At 40.1% G+C, this 22,947-nt stretch overlaps 1 protein-coding gene across 1 annotated transcript in view; it reads right to left on the reverse strand.

Moving 5' to 3' along the window:
* Nucleotides 1–17,708, reverse strand: part of LOC131253025 (probable U3 small nucleolar RNA-associated protein 7) — a 55,538-nt gene extending 37,830 nt beyond the window's left edge. Inside the window, exons 1-3 of the mRNA XM_058253857.1 lie at nt 17,466–17,708; nt 6,109–6,174; nt 5,927–6,016 (exon numbers count right to left, since the gene is read on the reverse strand). Of these exons, the coding sequence (XP_058109840.1) occupies nt 5,927–6,016; nt 6,109–6,174; nt 17,466–17,498 (189 nt within the window). The 5' untranslated portion in view covers nt 17,499–17,708. The remainder of the gene's footprint in view (nt 1–5,926; nt 6,017–6,108; nt 6,175–17,465) is intronic.
* Between the last annotated feature and the right edge of the window lie 5,239 nt (nt 17,709–22,947).

Genomic DNA, 22,947 nt, shown 5'->3' on the forward strand with positions numbered 1-22,947 from the left:
AGCATGCTGAGTTCAAGAGGGAGATTGATGAACTCCTAAAGAAGGGTTTCATTCGAGAGAGCATGAGTCCGTATGCCCTACCCGCCCTTCTTACACCTAAGAAGGATGGCACATGGAGGATGTGTGTTAATAGTAGGGTTATCAACAAAATCGCAGTCAAGTATCGGTTTCCCATACCGCATCTTGATGACATGCTAGATATGATGGCCAATGTTACTATCTTCTCAAAAATTGACCTCAAAAGTGGGTATCAACAAATCCGTATATGCCTTGGTGATGAGTGGAAGACGGCCTTCAAGAAGAAGGATGGGCTATATGAGTGACTAGTTATGCCTTTTGGGTTAACTAATGCCTCAAGCACTTTCATGCGTGTGATGACCCAAGTGTTGAGACCCTTCATGGGGAAGTTATTGGTCGTATACTTTGATGATATCTTGATTTATAGCATGACTAAGGAGCAACATCTCAACCATTTGATGCAGGTTTGTGGATTCCTTAGGGCCGAGAAGTTGTACGCCAACCTAAAGAAGTGCGCGTTCTTGTCTAGTAGTGTGATCTTTTTAGGTTTTATTGTGTCAGCTGAGGGCATATCGACGGATCCCGAGAAGGTCAAGGTCATCGTTAATTGGCCTGAACCGCGCAATATTCATGAGGTGCGCAGCTTTCATGGCTTAACTACTTTTTATAGGCGGTTCATTCGAGGCTTCAGTTCTAGTGTGGCTCCCATCACGGACTGCATAAAAAAAGGAGAGTTTCAATGGATAAAGGCCGCCTCGAAGGCCTTCAAGGAGATAAAGGTTAAGATGATCGAAGCTCCAGTCACGCGACTTCCATATTTTTCAAAAGCTTTTGAAGTCGCATGTGACGCGTCAGGAGTCGGCATAGGAGGAGTACTTAGCCAGGAAGGGTACCCTGTCGTCTTTTTTAGTGAGAAAATGAATGAGGCGAAGCAAAGATATTCTACCTATGACTAGGAATTCTACGCGATAGTGCAATCACTACGCCATTAGCGAGATTACCTGTTACCGCAAGAATTTGTCTTGTTCTCAAATCACGAGGCCTTGAGATACTTGAACTCTCAGAAGAAATTAAGCCTCAGGCACGCTAAGTGGGTTCAATTCCTTCAAGAGTACACTTTTGTGCTTAAGCACAAGGCCGGTGTAGAGAATAAGTCTGTCGACGCGTTGAGTCGTCGAGTCGCATTACTCAACTCCATGAGCATTGAAGTTACGGGCCTTGAGCACATCAAAGAAGAGTATTCTGAGTGTCTAGATTTTGGAGTTTTGTATATGTCTTTATTAGAGAATCCGTTAGGAGCTAACAATGATATTTGATTTTGGACGGATATTTGTTTAGGAGTGACCGCTTGTGCATACTACGCACCTCCCTTTGTGATTTTGTCGTCTGGGAGTTACATTCAGGGGGGTCGCGGGTCATTTCGATCGTGACAAGACCATTGCCTTAGTGGAGGATTAGATTTCATTGGCCAAGCCTCAAGTGGGACGTGGCCAAAATTATAGAACAATGCCGTACTTGTCAACTGGCAAAGCAGAGGAAACAGAATACAGGATTATATACACCTTTCCCAGTCCTATTCATTCCTTGGTAGGACATCAGTATGGACTTCGTGCTTGGACTTCCCAAGACTATTCGAAAGCATGACTCCATATTTGTTGTCGGGGACCGTTTCTCTAAAATGACCCACTTCATTCCTTGTTCTAAGACCTCCGACGCATCTCATGTTGCCAAGTTGTTCTTTAGTGAGGTCGTCAAACTGCATGGGTTACCAAAAACCATAGTGTCTGACCGTGGCGTGAGATTCATGAGTAACTTTTGGAAGACACTATGGCACATGATGAATACTAGGTTCCAATTTTCTTCTGCCTACCACCCTCAGACTGATGGCCAGACTGAGGTGGTTAATAGTAGCCTAGGGAGTTTACTTCGATGTTTAGTGGGGGAGCATACCAAGACATGGGACACCGTACTACCCATAGCCGAGTTTGTATACAATAGTTCTGTCAATAGGTCCACAGGTCTAAGTCCTTTTAAAGTTGTTACTAGTTACAAGCCTAGGAAGCCTATTGATCTTATCCCCATGTCATTGTCCCATAGGCCATCAGAGTCTGCAGAGTCTTTTGCGCATCACATACATTCATTGCATCAAGAAATCAGGCGAAAGATCACTACTAGTAATGAACATTACAAATTTTCTGCAGAACAACATAGACGTTTCAAAGAGTTCAATATTGAGGACTTTGCGATGGTCCGCATCAGGCCCAAGCGGTACCCTCTAGGGGCCGTTCGCAAGTTACACGCGCGTAGCGCTGGGCCCTTCAAAATTATAAAGCGAAACGGTCTCAATGCATATGAGGTAGATCTTCCACCTTCCATGGGAATTAGTTCCACATTCAATGTGGAGGATCTAGTTGCTTTTCAGGGACCCACTGATACTTTGTCCGGCCCTTCGCCCACCCATCCTGATTCCCCAGACTTACCCTTTGATCCATGGCCTCTTCCCGACCTTTCATCCCAGCCTCTGCCTCCCATACCTATCCTTCACACACCTAGAGAGGATATAGAGGATATCCCGGACCATGAGATAATTTCCACATCGGATGGTGGGTTTCAAAAATACCTAGTTAAATGAAAGTCACGCCCAACTTCAGACAGCACGTGGCTGATGCAGGACATGAAATTAAACATGATGTGTGAGATTTCAGGCTTAAAATCACCTTAGTTCAGAAACAATTACACAAATTCCATATCCCACATAAAAAGTCCAAACATTCAAGTAAAGGGGAATCTATGCGGTCCAGGCCTACATAGGCTAAGACTGGACCAACAAAAATTATAAACCAAACAATGTTCAAAGGAAAATAGAAATCAACCACACATGCATAGCAAACAGTCCCTAATCCAAGGGATTCCCCAATCTTAGTTCGAGGAACCCTAGGGTGAAAAAAGGGGCAAATAAATTAGGGCTAATGCAAACTAAGGCTGGGGTTTATGAAATAGGAATGAAAAAAGGAAAACCTGACCCAGAGAAAGCTCCTGCGTGTAGATGGTGGCCCGAGGCTAACGCACTTGCGCGGGTGGGTTGGCCGCACGTGTGATGGAAGCCTGTCTCCCCAAAGTGACACCTATGCCTTGGTTGGCCAGAGGAGACTTCCAATCCCTCCAAGTTTGACGACGATCCAATGTAAAGTCGAGGCGTAGTGTTTTACCGAAGTTTCAACCCTCCTACAGGTTCAGATTCTGAAAACTGGCTGTAAGGAGATGAATAGCTGCAAAAGCTGAGAAATTCAAAACAATAATGATGATAGAAAATGAGAAATGTGGATGGAAGAGGGTAAGGGCGGATGGGGATAGATGTGGCTTCGCACCACGGTAGTTAGCCCTTCGAAGAAGGGAGGGCTTCGCACCCACTTTTGAATTCTTCCACAACTCAAGGAGAGCAGAAAAATAAAGCAGGAATTTTTATTAAACTTGAATGAATGAAAAAAACTACAAGGGGTGCCTATTTATAGGGAAAACCCTATACCCCAAAAATTCGCACCATGTGCGCAACCTATTCTTTGGCACTGAAGTAAACTAAAATAAAAACCAAACAAAGAAATCTAAAGCGTTCACGATGTTCTAAATAATAACAATAAGCAACACCTAAAATATGAAATCAATCCGACGAGTGGGCCACGATCATGAGATTCCATGATGGATTTTTCTTGACTATCGGGCCCACCTTTTTTGAATCAAAACTTGTCTTCTAGCTAGGAGGCCCTCCTTGGATGTCATCATCGAGCCAGATCGATGGTGGGGCCCTCCTTCTGCGTACGTACTGCGTAGGGGGGTGGTGTGCGTGCGCGTGTGCGCATGATGTCCCCATCAGTGGCTCACTGAGGAGGAGCTTCAGAGACTTGATCCCGACATCCTATAACGGTTCAGGAGTTTTATTTCACCAGTGGCGAAATCTTCGCAGTCGGGGAGAGTTGATGAGGACATCGTGCACACGCACGCCCGCACACCACCACCCCTACGCACGTGCATACACAGAAGGACCCCACTTTTGATCTGGCTCGATGACGACGTCCAGGGAGGGCCTCTTAGCTAGAAGACAAGTTTTAGTTTAAAAAAGTGGGCCCGATAGTCAAGAAAAGCCCATCATGGGATCTCCTGATCGTGCCATTCGTCGGATTGATTTCATATTTTAGGTTTTGCTTATTGTTATTATTTAGAACATCGTGAACACTTTAGATTTCTCTGTTTGGTTTTTATTTTAGTTTACTTCATCGCCAAGTAATAGGTTGCGCACATGGTACGAGTTTTTGGGGTATAGGGTTTTCCCTATAAATAGGCAACCCTTGTAGTTCTTTTGATTCATTCAAGTTTAATAAAAAATTCCTGCTTTATTTTTCTGCTCTCTTCATGAATTGTGAAAGATATCAAAAGTGGGTGCGAAGCCCTCCCTTTTCAAAGGGCTAACTACCGTAGTGCGAAGCCACATCGATCCCGATTCACCCCATCGTCCATCATCTCTTCTTTTTTTTTCCATCTTTTACCACCATCCGTGCTTCAAATTCGTCCTTTGTTGCATTAGTTTTCTTCATTACAGCAGGTTTCCAGATTTCAGCCCGCAGGAGGGCTGAAACTTCGGCGGAGTACCACGCACAAGCCGTAGCTCGGATCGACCTGAAACTTCGGGGTTTTGGAGCATACCCCTGGCCGACTAGGGTCAAGGAGAGTTTTTCCGCCATTGACGCCCCCTCACACATGCGGCCAGGTACCTGCGCACGTGCGAGCGCCCCAGGCCCACTGTCCACACGTGGGATCGTGTTTTGGCTTAGGTTTTTATCCTCTTTTATCCTCTTATAGCCGTTTTCATGAATCCTGGCCCTAGATTACGTATTTCCTAAGTTATTTGCCTATTTTCTCACCCTAGGGTTCCTTGAATTGAGATTGAGGAATCCCTTGGATTAGGGACTGATTCTTATGCATGTGTAGTTGATTTCTATTTTTCTTTAAGCATTGTTTGACTTATAAATTTTATTGTCCCAGTCCTAGCCTATGTAGGCCTGGACCCGCATAGATTCCCCTTTAATTGAATGTTTGGATTTTCATGTGGAATGTGGAATTTGTATGATTGTTTCTAAATTGGTATGATCTAAGCTTGAAATCTTGCATATCATATTCAAATTCATGTCCTGCATCAAAGAACCTTTTGCAAACAACCAAGCTCCACTACCACAGACCATCCAAGTTAAATCATAACCTTCATCCTGAAATTTGAAGAAAAAGAGTCCATCTTCATGCCTGACCAAAAAATCTGATGGGCTTAAATATGTCAAATGAGAAAGATTTAAGTAGTACACTGGATTAACCAGAAACTATCTACCACACAACAGGTAGAAAGTCACCTAGCTTGGACTGAATGATCTATTCCTTTTCAAGCTCAGCCCACCATCGAGAGGATCCAGTAAGGCTCCCTACCCCTATCAAGAAACCTCAAGTCTCAACATGTGCTTGGAGGGGAAGAAAGAACCATAACTCTGCCTTGCCTTTTATAGCTACCTATAGAACACCCTACAGATCCCAATTGAATATACCTTCAAGTAGGAAGTTTAGCCTTCTAATCATTAGTTGTTGTGACCTTTCTTCTCATGATAGCTTCACAACTCAAGTGTGAGATTGCACATGGGGAGGTCAATGGTGATTTCAAACAAAAGTGAATACAATTGCCATGAAACAACACCACTACTCAAACATCCGGACACCCATGATAACTTAAACAGTGAATGCTGAAAAGCAAACTGCTTCCATTTATAAATTCCACCTTGTGACAGAAAAGATCTCTAATCAGTGGAGAAACCCGTTGACTTTGACCATGAAAAATGAATGAAAGTAAAAATTTTTTTAAAAAAAAAATGACCTTTTCAGCCTTAGCAGCAGCTTTTGCAGATTTTCCATATAATTCTTCTCTAACAGCAAGTTGGCCTTTCAGCTTTTTATCTTGTAAAACCTGCAAATATAAGGAAATCACCACCCATCAGGAAAATCAATTTAAACCAGACCATCAGGAAAAGAGGTATAATCACAACAAAAAAAATGTACCTCCAAATCAGTACCATCTCCCCGCAGGTACTTTTTGACTTTCAAATCCAATTCATCCGATATGTCCTGCACATTCAAGATAACCATTGGTTGACATAACACACACCATCTTGTAAGTTTGAGTTTTTGTCTTAACTCTTTTTAAAAGAACATAATAGCTAAAGCAGAATAAAAAAAATCCAGAACAGTGTAACAGCATATAACTACCAGATATAGGCTTATGAGGTTTTCAAAGTAATGAGAATCTGCAAGCCATCCATCCATAGATACTTCAATCATCACATGAGCTCAGACTATCATTAAAGAAAACCCCTCATGACCTAATGAAATTTAGTGTTGCATCTCTCAGAGGAATGTCAAAACATTAATAAAAATTAACAAAAGAGAAACTCCCAAGTCAAATATTCTATTAAGTAATAACCAATGTTTCAAAAACCAGACTGGACCCCAACACGCTTTTGCAATTGGTCCACTCCAAGCTGACCCAACCAGTTAGACCCACTCTGGCCCATTTCAACCCAGAGATCTGCTTAATCCAAAATCGTAAAAATAGAAGAAATAGCAAGTGAACTGCTATGAGCGTTTTGGTTAGTGTGTTCAATTTCCTAGTAGAAATCGTGGTTTAAAGCTTCGACAGATATAGCTGCCTTTTTTTTCTTACGAAACAATTATCCACTCAACTGACCATGTTTCATAGTGGCCTTGCCTTTTTCTGTCACCAGCTTTGACCTAAACCATCCAGTCTGAGTTTTAAAACATGGCCATTGAAAGTACCAGCTTGTTGAGATTGACAGTCGTTAATTTATTCAGTAAAGAAGTTTTGAAACTTGCAATGTATACAACTGAATTTGTCCATTGTGCCTGTGCTTTTTCAGTAATGTCATATGCCATTTCTTCAGCACTTTACATCTTTATAAAAATAAATAAAAAATAAGTTACCAACTAGCAATATCTGCATCCTCAGTTGAAAACAGAACTGGTCCTAATTTATATTGTTTTGTCGAGATTACTGTGACGCTATGCCAGCATGGGTTTTGTAAGAAATTGTAGTATTATGCATCCTCATATGAAAGAATTAATGGAAGACTCCAACAGATGCATCTTTAATGAAAAACAAGTATAATTCTAAGTTTCTAACCTCTTTTTCTCTCTCTCTCTCTCTTTTTTTTTTTTTTTGGCTCCGTCTATGAATGGATTTACAACAGGGAGACTGAATCTCCAAAAACCAGAGGTCTACTAACACCTTCCCAAGCTAATGCATCTGCTCCAGAGTTCCCTTCCCTGTGAATATGAACCGGTGGGGGGGGGGGGGGGGGGGGGGTTATGATAGCCCATGAAACAACAACCTAACTTCCCCCATCCAGTTTGCACCTCCACATAAAAGGTCCCAAGGAGCTCATCCGTCTCACGGCATTGAAAAAGCCACTCTGTGTTGCCACTGCCTCTTCATGGAATATAAGAATCTCTTGATCAGTTGAAATCACGTTCACATGGCTCCTATCTCCACTTTGATGAGTCACAGACTCACTATACCCTAACAAACCAAAGAAAATCCTTCTCCAACCTCCCATTTTGTCCCAAACAGTGCAAACCACTCCCATAGGCCTGGGTTTTCCCATCAAACAACCATCAGAGTTTAGCTTCAGCAAGGAAAGCCACTGAGCATAAGTAGGATGGCACCCATCTAAAACCCTCCACACCCTCAAACCAACCACGTAGAAGATCACTTCTTGTCCCGATCCCTGATGAATCCATTACAAACCACGACCGATGATGTGACTATACCAAGAATCCTAGCAACAACCCTATTCTCCTCTTTCCCTTTATTCCCAAAGGAGTTATTGTTCTGCTCTTTCCAAATAAACTGCTAGTGGCCATAATGCTGTGATCCCGAAGCACAAGACGTTCGGATGAACAGAACCCAAAACTTCCATGCCTCCAATCATCAGCCAACCTTTACAGTCCAAGCCACCCCAAGCAAGCTACAGATCTTTATCCACATCAAGTGGGCGATCAGCAATGAATGAATCAATGGTCCACCATCCTCCAAATCGATATCCTTCGAGCACAGATTCTACTATGAAAATGATCGATAGTGATGACTTTATCAGGAGCCACCAGCCAGTGGAAGACCACAACCCTGGGCAGCATAGAAACGGACCAAATCATGACCATTGGAGATTCTGTCAAACCTCCCTCTAACAAAGTGTAGAACAACCACATGAAAAAAGGTCACACTCAGTTCTAGTGCCCATTTCTTTTCCTCGAGATCGAATGTAGTTTTAGTACTTAATTTTTGTGGCCATTCAAAATAATGATAATTTCAGTCCCTACTACCCCACAAAATATAGCTGACCCCAATTATTTGGGATAAGGCTTAGATGATGACGACTACACCACAAAATACTTGCTTATTATGCGCATGTTATCAAATAACGTACCACTAATTAATTCTCAAGCATTTTTTTAAATAAATTAATTAACCTAAAATGTTAAGGTTAAAAAATAGCCATTCTCAAAGACAAAAGCCAATAAGAATTGAGAACAACTCTTTTCTTTTAAAGAAAAACAAAAATTAAGAACAATGCACCCAAAACTAGCTGATCTAAACCTCTCAACAAAAAAAAAAAAGAAAAAAAAGAGCTGAAGTATTCAAACCTAAAAACAAACTAGCCTTGAGAACTTATGGCATTATAGTTAATGAATCTGCCAAATCCTTGACTCATCTGAAGAATATAGAGCTCATATTTAATTTTTTAATAAAATTGAAAACTAACCAATATAAAGGAACCTTCAGCCAAAATCTTGTGTATCTAACTAACTATTTAAAGCTGAATCATCATACCTAGCGGCAAGCTGAATCTTCATCAAAATTAAAATAAGAAACTATTCTGTGCTTCTCAGCTAGATTATATGCTAATAAACAAACTCAGAACGCTTTGACTTCATCATCATCTTCATATTTTTAGAGCATGGCAACCGCCAACAAACCGCATTGGTTTGAAACCAAAAAATATCAAAATGCAAGATTCACGAAATTTGATTTTCTAGTTTACAAAAAAAATACAGAAAGATGTAACAAAAAAGAACAAGAGTACCGAGCACATAGTTAGTCTTCCTCTTTTGGTGCCAGATTCAACTAAAAGCTCAAGTGGATCAACTATTAGCATGCAAGCAGGCTTCAGGACCACACCCATATGCCATGATATTGCAATAAATAAAATGTGAGGCTGAAGACCCATGGTCAAATTACTTTAGCTTTCCAAGTTTATAACTCAATGGATCCTCAACAATTGTCTTACGATAAGATTGGCTTGGCGCTACTTAGTACATTAGGTTGAGCTTCGATACACTATCAAGTTGAATTGCAATAATTAGCCCAATAAGGTGTCTAGGATACAGTACTCTCTTGACAGTTTTGAAATGACCATAAATGCAATTTAAGGGCTACTTCCTCATTATAAATACCAGAAAATATCACGACAGTCTGTTTGATTTTTATAGAGTAAAATCCATGAGAGAGAGAGAGAGAGAGAGAGAGAGAGAGAGAGAGAGAGAGAGAGACGTCCTCAAGCTCACTACACAAAACGGAAGAGAGAACACATCTCAGCAAGTCTGAGTAGCAAAAGAGATTTATTTGCAGCAAAGCAACGCCTCCTATCCAATTTTTTTCCTCCAGCCATAGGGGCAGCCTCATTCTTTTCTCAACTTTTGTACATATATATACCATATATTTCACGGCAAGACAGAGATAAAAAGAACAGAAATCCAAAGGATGTGAAAAGGAGGGATAGAGAGAGAGAGAGAGGAGAACAAAAATCGGAAGGAGTAAAAAATCCAAATGATAAGGATATGAGAGAGAGGGTGTTTCCCTTGGCCGTCAACCTGGTCACCTTATATCGATGAACTAAATGTCCACTATTCAATTCAGTTGTGAACACAAATAGAACCCTGTTTCTGAAAAAGGCAATCTATCCTACTACAAAATGAGGAATTGTATGATAAATCTGGCAGCAATGGTGGAAAATACTATCAAGTTTTAGTTGACCCCATCCTCTTCACGGTGTTTGAAGTATCTGGATCTCACCCTTGGGACACAGAAATATCATGGAAACATCAAGAAACACAGCATGTATCACCTATCTAAGGGAAACATCAGGGTAACTTTAGGAAAATGGTGAAATTTTTCAGTGGACCCTCAAGAGATGTTAAAAAGACATTATTACACACTTAAAACATTTTTTTTAAAAAAATGGAAAAGAAAAAAGAAAAAGAAAATTGTGCCTGATAGTTTTCCCTTGTTTAGGGGACAAAATTATGCATTGTCAGCCACAATCTTTTAAATATCAACGATATCGGCCGATATATCCCACAATATATCTTGTATCCCACCTTTGTGATGTGAAATGCACAAGTAGTGCCGATATATCCCACATGTTCGAGTTGGTGAGAATTTTCAACTTTCGATCCTTTTTTTGTTGAAATGATGTTAAATTAGTGTCAAATGGTTATAAATACATTGGTTCTTCATGTTTTGCATGAAAAATCATGTAGTTGGAGCTTTGATTTTGATATCCATTCGTTCTTCATGTTCTCCATGTTTTTTTTTTTGAATTTTTCCTTCAACCAGCTATCAATTGAGACAATTTCGAAGTATTTAGGAGTATTTGATGAAATGATCATCACATACGCTCTAATTTCAAATTTTGAGTATAGGTGGTCTGATTTGGTGAAAATTGGGAAAAATTCAAAATTTTCCCAGTTTCTCCCAGACTGCTTGTAATGTTGCACTCCAAACATAAAATCAAGCATGTATGAGGCTTGATCTACTGATTTAAGTCCTTGTCAGTTTTTGAAAAATAAAATTCATTTTTTAATTAAAAATTAATAAAAAGTTTTTTATTTCAAAATTTCCCTTTAACCAACTGTCAATGAAGACTAATTTCAAAGTATTTAGGAGTGTTTGATGAAATGATCATCACATACACTCTACAAGTTATACATTCAATTTGAATATAGTTGCATTAGTTCAGTCAAACAAAGCCTAGCTAAGGATCCTATACAAAGGAAACCTATTATTTGCACTTCTTTTTTGAGATGTTATGATTTAAAAGTATGTATTAAGGTCTTTTTTTAACAATCCTTGAAGTTTCATTAAAAAATTCGATCATTTTCCCAAAATTTCCCCATGTTTCCCAAAAAGTGTGATAAATTATTTGATACAAACGATATATCCCATGCAATAACCGATATGTATCGGCATCCCAAGGATGCGATCATAACGCAATACCGATATTTCGAACACTGGTCAGCCATAAGTGATGCAATTATCTCCAAATGTGTTCATATCATTCAAATATCATGCAATACAAGCAATATAAAACAAACAATAGAACCAAATCAGCACAAAGTGGGTTTCTTTGCTAGGTCTGAGTGGCATCTTCTTATGAGCATTGTTCTAAAAAGGGTAGACTACAAGGTATTAGAAACAGTGGGATCTTATGGATCAAACAAATAATAACCCACAAATGTAAGGGATAAAAGACGATCCATTGGGTGAAACAATAGAAAGCAATTAAGGACTGACAAAGACTAAATTGGGGGGCTGACTATTAAGAGAGCTATCGGTAGGTAAGGAAAGAACAAAATCACCAAAGTAGACATGACAAGGGAGTTAATAATATAGCAATTGAAGTCACTTGGATGATCGAAAGATACGGAGAAGATGAGATCAGCCGGAAAAGATAAATAATCAAGAGAAACGAATTTCGTTAAGTTCTGTAAGTGGAAGATTAACATGGAAACATCACAGATATCATGGAAATATCATAGATATTGCAGGAAATACCAGAAAATGTTGCAGCTATGGAGATATATTGGTATTTGTCAATGACATCATCATAGATATATTAGATTTTTCACATTCCAGGATAGTATCATATCACACCAATATTGAAAATGTTGGCCAATGTTGTCAACATATACACCAGACTTACTAGAACCAAGAACCTTAGGGAGTTAGGGTCTGTTTGGATTGTGGGAAAAGCAAAAGAAAAGAAAATTGTAATAGTTATCTAATCATTACTTCCAAGAGAAATATTGAAACATGGATTCCATTCTTAGGGTTCTTGTTTGGATAGCACGTGGAAAACACACATTCCTCTCACAATAGTCACATAGTTTCTTGTACTAGAGAATCCTAATTGCTTTACATAATCCACCTTTTCTTCGTTATCGAAACAATAGAAAAGAAATAATCATTAGATAAGTACTACATTTTTCTTTTCTTTTCTTTTTCTTTACACAATCCAAACAACACTTGCATAAAAACTCAAATTATAAGTAAATCTAATAACCCAAAATTGCCCAACCAAAGATGCAATAAAGAAGAAACTACTATTTCCCAGCAAAAAAAATTTTTAAAATTTAAAAAATCCAATCTAAATCTTCAATTAATCAAACTTTCAACAAACAGGGACTTGCGCACAAAGGTGAGGTTCATGCGTTTAAAGGTAATAGATGATATAGGAATCTTGCAAAATTGTTGTTTAGATTTTTCAGAAGATTGTTAAATTTCCCATGAGTACGTACATGCATGCACTGCGATTTCCTAAGACTTGCTCAGCCAAGGCAGGCATACGCAACCCAATGCATGCACAAGCTTCAAAAATGCAACCTGTAACTAATCACTAATCAATGTGAATTTTCCTTCAAATAGAAATTAGAGAAACCCAAGAAACACCCTTTGATTCTCCATGATGAATTTCCCCCTGGCCACTGGTGGTAAATAGCTCAAATCAGAAACAACCCTTGCATCAAGGGCTCCCAAGAATATCCATCACATTTTTTTTGAAGGGGTCCATGCAATTCAGGATAACAAAAACTTATCTGAAGATTAAGATAGTATGCACAAAACAAAATGCATATACATGCACACATCCACCATATCGATATGCGTGGCAGACATGTAGTCAATTTCAGACTTCCCAATTTGTGAATGGTATTTGGAGTCCATTGAATTTGGAGTCTTAATCATTTCTCATAACCGTCCTTTTGATGTCCACCAAGAAAATGGTTAGGATCTGTCCATTCAGTGTAAACGTTTAGCTATACACGATCTACATTGGAGCACACAGTTAGGAAGTATACATGACCACAGTTCCTCAAAATCTTCAGACAAAAACATACCAAACGCAATAGAGTAACACACTTTGAGAATTAGGATAAGAATCCTACTCAAGAGCACACATGCCAAAGTAGAAGACATGAGAAAGATCTAAGTTGTGCATCAGATAGGACCCACTGTAAATACATCCTAGCACAAAATAAAATAAAAAGTAAAATAAAATCAAACCAGTCTACTCATGAGGTAGGCCGGAACTCGTATAGTGAACATTGGCCTCTGGTCACCATTCATCCATTTCTCTTCCACACATATTGCTTCGGCCCTGATCCCTGGGGCAGAGCACAAGCAAGGTGGAGCCCGCGTTCCCACTCCAATACTACTCAACAGCACACGCCAAAATACCGATCATCATATAGGACCCACCATGCATGCATTTTGGCTAGAAAAAATCAAACCACTATGCTCATTCATCAGGTAGGCTGTAACTTGTGCATGAATGCAGATCTCTAGTCATCATTCATTATTTCTTTATGTCGCCCACTTGAGAAGATCAGCCCTAATCCCTAAGCCGGAGCACAAGCAAGGTGAGGTCCACATGACAAAAGCAAGACACCACTCCACAATAGCACAAACAATAGGGTAGCGGACGCATTAGAGATTTGAGCCCTTCAGCAGATAGGACCCACCATGCATGCATCCTTGATGCAACTAGATCAAGGAAGAAACTAATTGCAATAAGATTCAATGTAATGGATTCTAACCATAAAAGAGAAAATAAAAATAAAAATGCAAGACTGTGAGCAAGCTCTACAATCTTCTACTCTTAAACTACCTTCCCCTTCAACAACTACCGTAGAGAAACAAGAGAATTATTCAAAGAGAATATCATTCAACTATCTTATTCCATAGGCTTAAGCCTTATTTATAATGAGTGTTTACACTCTTCAATGAAATCTATGGAATATGAAAATAGAATTCCTAGCTAGCCAAGATCTTAAAAATAGAAAAGTACCTAAAGAATAAAACACTTGGATAAGAATCTCTAAAAATAAGAAAGCACTTTAACTAAGAAAGTGCTTAAATAAGAAAAATCTACGATTGCTCATTGCCTAATGTAAAAATATGGAAAAATAATAATTAAAAAAAAAAACCCTAATTAGAAATAAGAAATAAGAGGAAATTAGAGATAGGCTAAAAAGGGAAAGTGGGCCTTTTCTTGTGCACACGTATGGAGCATGCACGTGCAGGATGTGGGGCGATTGCATCAATTTCTCCCGCTTGGAAAAACTCGGCTCCGTCAAGTAAATGGCAATGTACTCCTCATAGAGTTCCGGGTTGATGCGTTGGACATCATCTACTGAAATCCACGTGGTGTCGGATCTCGATCGGCCCTTCCACTTGACGATAAACTTTTGATATCCTCCTTGGCATGTGGAAACTATTTAATCATCTAACACGTCTTCAATGACTTCTTCAAGCTGACGTGGTACCTTGGGTTATCTAGATGGCCTATTCTTTCGTGTTCTCATCTTCATGATGTCCAAGATAAACCATAAGGTCTTCCATATTAAAAACGGGCCAGATCTTCATTTCAGGTGGAAGCTCAATTAAATATGCATTATCACCTAGTTCCTTCAAAATATGATAAGAATTTACCCTTTTAGAGTAGAGGTTTGTACAAGAGCCTACTGGAAACCTCTGAGACTTGAGCCGCACTATGACTCTATCTCCTTCTTGAGATTGTGGAAAATAGCGTCCAACATCTGCATGCCCCTGGTAATTTTCATTACTAAGGGTGATCTTTTGATTGACTTTCTCACATATCTCGTTAATATGTTGCACAAAGGCTTCAGCATCCTAGCTCGATCGAGTCGCAATAGGAAGTGAGACTAAATCGATAGGTTACCAAACTCATGATTGACAGAGGCAACAGTATGGACATGGCCTCACAAAGTATGGTGGACAAGTTGAAGGTGACGATTCCTCTTAGGTTGCCACACTATCTACAACCACGTCATCTTAAGAAGTCAAGATAAAACGGATTGAAACCCGTAGTGCTTTTCCCATTCAATCAAGAGCTCAAAGCAAGCTCTCACTGCCTTCTCAAGTTCCTTGAATTCTTTTGCAATATCTTCCTTGAATGCTCCAGTCCTTGATTTCCTGCAAATTCTCTTACCACATATCTTGAACATTCTTCGCCATCAATGATATATCGTATAATTGGATGATGTTGAGTAACCGACATGTGGTTGTCATTATTCATAACATCTAAAGGGCCATTGAAAGGAATCTCTAGAAGATCCATATGGAGATGGGTGAGACTCAGGCTGACAAGGGTGATGATCGTGGTAGTCAAAATGAGCTGGATGAGAATAAATCGATAGAAGTGGATGGGCAGAGAGTCTAGAGAGGGATAATTGTACGAGACGTATGAACATCTTCCTATCCATGACATCTCCATACAAGGACATAGTCTAAACTATAGACTTGGGTTCTAGATCTAAGTTTATGAGGGTGATGGGGTTTGGGATACGTTTTTTGTAAGGAAAAGAGAAAGGGCAAGGGAATTGATGGGTTGGAACAAGATTAGGATTTGGTACGGTTGAGGTTCGAAGGGTTTGGGGATAGGGGGAAAAAGGTATGGTTTAGAGTTTGGTGATTTGGGAAGGAAGGGAAATGGAAAAGTAAAAAAATAAAATAAAATTGAAAGATGAAAGATTCAGAAAGGGGGAAATGAAAGGGTAGGATTGAGATAAGAAAATTACCTTCTTTGAATTTTCCAAGAGGAACTTGCTTTGATACCCATTAATGCAAACCCCAAAAGGGGAAGCAAATAAATCAAAGAAAAGAAGAAAGAACCCAACAATCCTCTAGCTGAATGCTAGATACAGCCAAAAAAAAAAAAAAAACTCTCCAAATCTTCAACCAAATAAATAAACAGCAAACCAAAGAAGTTGAATTCAAATATTCATCATAATAATAGTACATTACACCCCCATAATGTAGCTTTATATAGACTTAAAACAAGCAGAGAAGCCCTAAAAACAAAAAATTACCAAAATACCCTTAAATCTTGTCAACCCTATGTGGGCCTTTATGGAAATAGGCCATAAATTTTTTTTGACAAGAAAGTGTCCCCACCCCTTTTTAAGGTGAGACTCTTCCCTGCAAATGCACGCAATCACCCGCAAACCATGTGCATTGCGTAAAGCACGGGGAAGGGAATCGAACTCACGTCTGTGCGGAGCAGACCCACGACACTAGTCATTCACCAAAACCCCGGGCCATAATTCACTCAAATGGAGTCAAAGTTGCATGATATTGAGCTCATTTGAAAGGTAACTTGGTAGGCTATCAAACGGAACCACTTTCGCATCGTTCGAACATCATTTGGTATCCCAAAAGTGGCCCACCAAAAAATTGGCAAAAATACAAAAACAGATAATTATTAAATACTTAATAATTAACTAAAACAAATTAATCCTATAAATATAATGACCATCCGATTGCTCCTCCCAGCCCCACAATGTAATCTAACCGTCGATCCCATCAGATTAATCATCAGACCACGGATTTAGTCCAGATCATCAATTAAGACAATATGAACGGGCGAATTCTTCGAATCTTGATAAATTGGCTTGTATGGGCATTTGGATGCACCAATCCTGGCTCAAGAAAATCTAACCAGCCCCCTTGGTGGCCTAGAACTTGTACATTGAATGTTGGCCTCTCACCAATTCATTCATTTCTCTTGCAAACATGCTGCCCGCTTGATGACCATACAGCCCTGAGCACTGAGCTCTGGGCCAGGGCACAAGCAAGGTGGTGACCACATAACAAGAGGCCCGTCGACACTCCAACCCTACTCAACAGCACACGGGCCAGAGTAGCGGACACTTGAGAAATCTGAGGTGTTCATCGGACAGGACACATTGCACATGCAAGCTGGCTCATAAAAATCAAACCAGTCTGCTCATCAGGTAGGCAGGCATTTGTGCATTGAATGTTGGCCTCTGGTCACCATGCATTCATTTCTCTCACAAACATGTGCCTGCTTGATGAGCAGACTGGCCCTGATCCCTGGGCCAAGGTACAAGAAAGGTGGGGGCCATGTGACGGGAGGCCCGTGTCTCCCTAGTGCTAGCGCACTTGCAAAGCAGGTAGAAACTCAATCCTACTCACAAGAACGGTTAATGATTAGGGTTTTGGGGGGAAGGTAAGAGATTAGAACCTGTTTGACTTCGGGAAATGGCGCCGATTCCATCGCAGCAGCGATGAAAGATATCTTAGAGATCGATCAAGGCCTTCGTTTGGCTGCCCCACCTGTCCAGCTGTCCAACTTCCGTCGGTCGAAAGAAACTGAAGATAGAGGCGGAATAGATGTGAATTTCAAGGGTTTAGAAGGAGTGATGCTGCTGCAGATGTCTTTGGAGGCGCAGAAGAGGATCAGTGCAGAGGATCGATTGACGGTGTGATTGCGCAGAAGAGGATCAGTGCAGAGGATCGATCTATGTGTGTGTGTGATTCCTATGCAACTTGGAGCACTACCACTTGATGTGCTTTGAGAGCAATGGAACATTTCTCACACACACACAGAGTAGTGCTCTCCTACAAACAAACAGTAGTTGATGCGGTCTTAAATTTATGTCACCGTTACGAGATTCGATGATAGATCCTGTAAACACCCACCCCTGATTTTTTACAGGTGGTTGAAAAGTTATTGGGGCCCACAGAAGTTTTAGATGAAGATCATATTTGTGTTTTCCATTCATCCATGTCTGCGTGATCTTATGAACAGTTTGGATGGCAAATAAACATTACTAGGGGCCTTAGAAAGGTTTCAATGGTAGAAATCAATACTTCCACTGTTTCCTTTGGTATATTCTACCTGAGATTTTGATATACTTCAATTTTGGGTTCAACCCCTAAAATGATCTGCAAAAAAGGATGGATAAACCACATGAGTAACTCAGTATGCACTCCGATTTCATTGGGATGGGCCATGGGCTTTATGTTGGAGAAACTCTTACAATAGTTGTTGCAAGTGAAAGAATGCGATGTTGGATATGATATCTGCGTTACTCTTTCAACTCTTTCACTGAGAAATGGCATTACAGTATTAATCAACACGTCAGAAATGAGAGATTTGTGCTAATTTATTGGCTGTACATTTACATGTTTTTTCATAAATGAAGATTCTTTGGTGTTGTGATGTGGATGTTGCTTTAATAATTTTTTAAAAAAAGAAAAAAGAAGAAGCTCTGATACCCTCTCACAGATTGATGAGGCAGTCACATGCCATCAATTCAGTCCATAAATTTTGAAAGTACCAAGGAAAATAGGCATTTGGTGAAGACATTGAGAATTTAATCTTGAGATTATACATAATAATTAAATATCAATTTTTTATGTACTACTATCTCCTTAAGGTAATGGCAACCAACCTTAACATGTTTGGTGCATAAATGAAAAACCAAATTGGAGGCAAATTAAATGGCACTAATATTTCTACACAAATTGTTGGTAGAGAAGATAGATAAATATAAAAGTCCTAAAAAAGGTGATTAGACCCAAAGTAGTTCAACAACAATACAAGGGACTAATATTCAGATTTTGTATTAGAAGGGGCAACAATTGATTGTTTCTTGGAATTTGAGGAAATGATATTGGAATCTAGATAGACACAGAAACCACCAGTAGATTTTCGATCACCTGGTCTTCCAGCTCAATAGCATTTGAGTAAGCTTGTAATTGAATATTATCAGATGAAATCTAAATATCACAAGTGAGAGTATCTTTTATACATATTGAAGCATGCGCTTCACTGTTGGTTGATGTAAAACTTAGTAAACTTGGTTAACCACGTAGGATAGATTTGGCCAAATTTAGGTGAGATATTGAAGGACCCCAATTATGCTTCAATATTCAGTGACATTATGAAGAGGATATGCATTCCTTGCACAAGTTTTCTTATTGGAGATTGTTGGGAGTGTTGCACAAAAACCTAAGGATCTCAACTCCCAAAACACCAGAATTAAGGGATATAATAGCAATGAAATAAATCAAAGCATAAACTACACGACATAAGGGATTTTACGTGGAAAACCCTCAAAGAGGTACAAACCACAGGACCTCATCCAAAGCAACAATTCACTATGAAGTAAAACTTTACAACTTATCACAAGCGCACATCGCTTGAATTAAACCTTCTTTACTCACGTAGAGCGGATGAACAATAAGAGAATAAAGAAAATGAAGAGATCTCACTGATCACGAGAACGTAGAAGCGTTGAGACGTCGACTGCGAAGTAGATTACTTCTACGAGCAGAATCCTCCCTTCCACAAGCTTCCTCTCTCTCTCTCTCTCTCTCTCTCTCTCTCTCTCTCTCTCTCTTCCTCTTGGATGTGTAAACACCTTAAAGGAATCACTTTAGAAACCCTTAGCATGCCCTATAATAGCCTTAGGGACCCTTATTTATAGTTAAGGAAACTCTTTTCCGCACCTATGCGAAAACTGCCTCAAATTTACGTAGTCCGTATCAAATCTGGACTGAATTTGCGGAACCCTTGACTAGTCAAGCCGAGTGCTTGAATGGTCGAGCAGACCCTCAACTAGTCAAGCCAGGCCCTTGACTGGTCGAGCAATAAAAAATCCGGTCTTTGAACTTTGTGTAACGTCTCGAAAAAATTCGTACAAAGACCCAAGTACCACCTCAGGCAGAAATTACCCAGGACCAAATCTTTTAGAAATTAGATTAATATTAGCAAGTGCTAAACTAGAGTGCTTATGAAATTAGCATTAATCACTTTAAATATGATCTGCAAGACCCAAAACGTGCAGTATCATTGACGCTACGTTACCCTGAAATTTAGAATCCATCTCAAAACCCAGTTGCTCTCGGGAGCATCTTGAAACTCCGTATCGGACCTAGACCGCACGTTGAAAGTTCGATTATCCCGAAACTATACGGATATGACCGCATTACTGGACTTGACAACCCCTTTAGAAATGAAGTCCTAATTGTGTCTAGAAATACACAACTTGAGCCCAGAGCAAAGTGTGTGAGAAACGTGGAAATATTTAGAAATAAAATCTGAATTTAAGTAATCTGAGTTGTGTCGCTTGCGGGCCAAATATAAAGATTCAGACCGTCAGAATCCAACCCAAATACACCCTCGGATTGGGAGAAATGTCCCACACATGTCGGTGTACTTGTGACCCTGATTGAGTGACCGTGACCGTTGAACTGAAACTGGTCCGCCACGGCTGATCTACAAACCCCATCGGAACAAAAACTCAGCCTGACCTAGATCCATGGTCAGGGAGCTTAAGTCCGACCGCACGTGGAAAATGGGCCACCAGAAGTGCTCCGTTGGACCGAAACAGTCCATATTTGGATATAACCTAAGTATACCTTGGCCCTGGGGCCATTCCCATCAAACCTGAGCCTATATAAAGACCTTAAACCCTCTCCCTCTCACCCCATACGAATTCTAAAACCCTAGGAGAGAGAGAAGAGGAAAAGGAAAGGAAAAAGAGAGAAAGTGAGAGAGAGGGTTGGAAGTTCTTCCTGGGATTCGATCCCGTTACTCCACGCACTTAGCCACCCCCTTTGTATCACAAATCCGGCATTTTCGACAACGTACTTAGGTAAGAAAACCTAACTCTAATCTATTTTAGGGTTTTAGATAGTGTAAGTTATGAAATAGCTAACCTAATTTATGTTATAGGTTGCCAATCTGCCGCAGACAAAGACTTAGCTTTAAAATTGAGTTCGTTACGAGTCTACCGGCGAAAGGTGCGGACTATAAACGTATAGGTTATGGTTTTTAAGGCTTTCAATGTCGGTTATTGATTTATTACTGATGTGGGTGCTATTTCACATGCTAAATGCGTCATTTGTTTCGCGTTTCAGATATATATGAACTATATGGACTCTAGTGTATTTTAGGTATTTGTTGAAATGATTGAATGCATGTAGAATTGGGATTCGTGTTTGCCATGATTATCTGTCATGGATAGGGATAATTGCATTTGTAACAACTCCTTGGCGAAAGGATCCACCCAAATACATGTTATGACCGATGTACGTCATGTATGTTGAAGTATGTAGACTAAGTATTTGTCGAAATATCTGAGTGAAGATGGAATCATGATTAATACTTATTATGATAGATGTTTGTTAATACGTGATTGTTGTATGTGTCGCAACTCCCATGCAAAGGGATTTGCTATAATATGCGTTTTAAGTAAATAAATCTATGTATGTTGGAATATGTAGTCTAAGTGTTTGTAGAAATGTCTGAATGATCAGGCATGTAGTATTTGTACTTTACATGGGTGTTGAAATAAGAATCTCAACTACCTTAACGATGTGTATGATTTCCTCCATGTAATTTGTATTATTTGTCTGCTTTACTTAGACACTGCATATGTGTGAATTCATGTTTTAGTTGAAATCCATCAAATGCTCACATGCTTGTATGATTGGAATTGTTGATCCATTACTATTTTGATTAGCTTGTATGATTATCTGTATAATTGAATGTGTCTGGGACTATGGAATAGTCCAGGCAATCGGTAACAGGCATTGAATAGGTGGCTGAGGTTGTCTCGCCATATAGGACGTGTTCGATGAACTCAAGTCGTACCTTGGTTGTCGGCAGTGGTTAGGCCACACGGAGTTCTTACGCACTTCATGTTGATTAACTCAACGTGCGCTCGTACTAGTCAAGCTCGTCAAGTAACCCGATTGACCCGATGTATGTTCACCATGTATGGATGCTACTGCTTGAATCTAAGGTAACAAACTCACCAGTGAAAACCCTTTAACCTTGGTACCTCGATCCGCTAAGACTCATGAGCCGGGCATGGTGGTATGGGACACCATGATCGAGCTGTCGGCCTACGTTGGGGTGACGAGCCTCCCCGTAGTGACCAGTGAGTAACCTAGACTCGTGAGCCGAATACGGTGGTATGGGACACTATATTCGAGTTGTCGGCCTACACTGATAAGGTGACGAGCCCTTTGTAGTGACCTCGAGCGTACGCTAAGACTGCGTAGAGGCGATGGGCCCTTACGTAGCAACAGGAGTACACTAGGCCTGCACTGATAAGGTGACGAGCCCTTTGCAGCGACCTAGAACCATAACATCGTATAAGATTTACTAGGATTGACGACCTTAGATTGGATCATCATTTGAGAATTGATATAAGGGAGGTACCTTAGCTTCCCAATCCTGCTGTATAAAAAGGACTAATAAGAACTTGGTAATCACGCTCATGCACCACATTGCATGTGCCATTTAGCGATGTGTAGAGAGCACGAGGAAGTGACTGACATACGCGACCGTTAGATGAAGATCGCCAAGGGAGTGTAGGTGAGAGCATGCTTCATTTATTCATACCATCCTGCATTAATCAGAGTATTTAGGGATGTTCGATTGTAATGCTTTATCATTACTGCTTGACTGAATTGATAACATGTTTACTTTTACTTTATTGTTCCACTGAGTTGATCACTCACTCCCACGTTACGGGACGGTGTTTTAAACACCAAGCAGGCCCTGTTGTAAGTTCAGACGATGGCGCAGCCTGCGAGGCAGAGCCGGACTTCGAGGATGATGAGGAGGCATTCTCATATATGCACTATTCAGGCGGGTTTACATAGACTGCTCTGATCGGCGGGGCTTCAGGGTTATACTTGTAGTG

This window comes from Magnolia sinica, chromosome 1 (genome assembly GCF_029962835.1).
Source record: "Magnolia sinica isolate HGM2019 chromosome 1, MsV1, whole genome shotgun sequence".
In the NCBI taxonomy this organism is placed as follows: domain Eukaryota; kingdom Viridiplantae; phylum Streptophyta; class Magnoliopsida; order Magnoliales; family Magnoliaceae; genus Magnolia; species Magnolia sinica.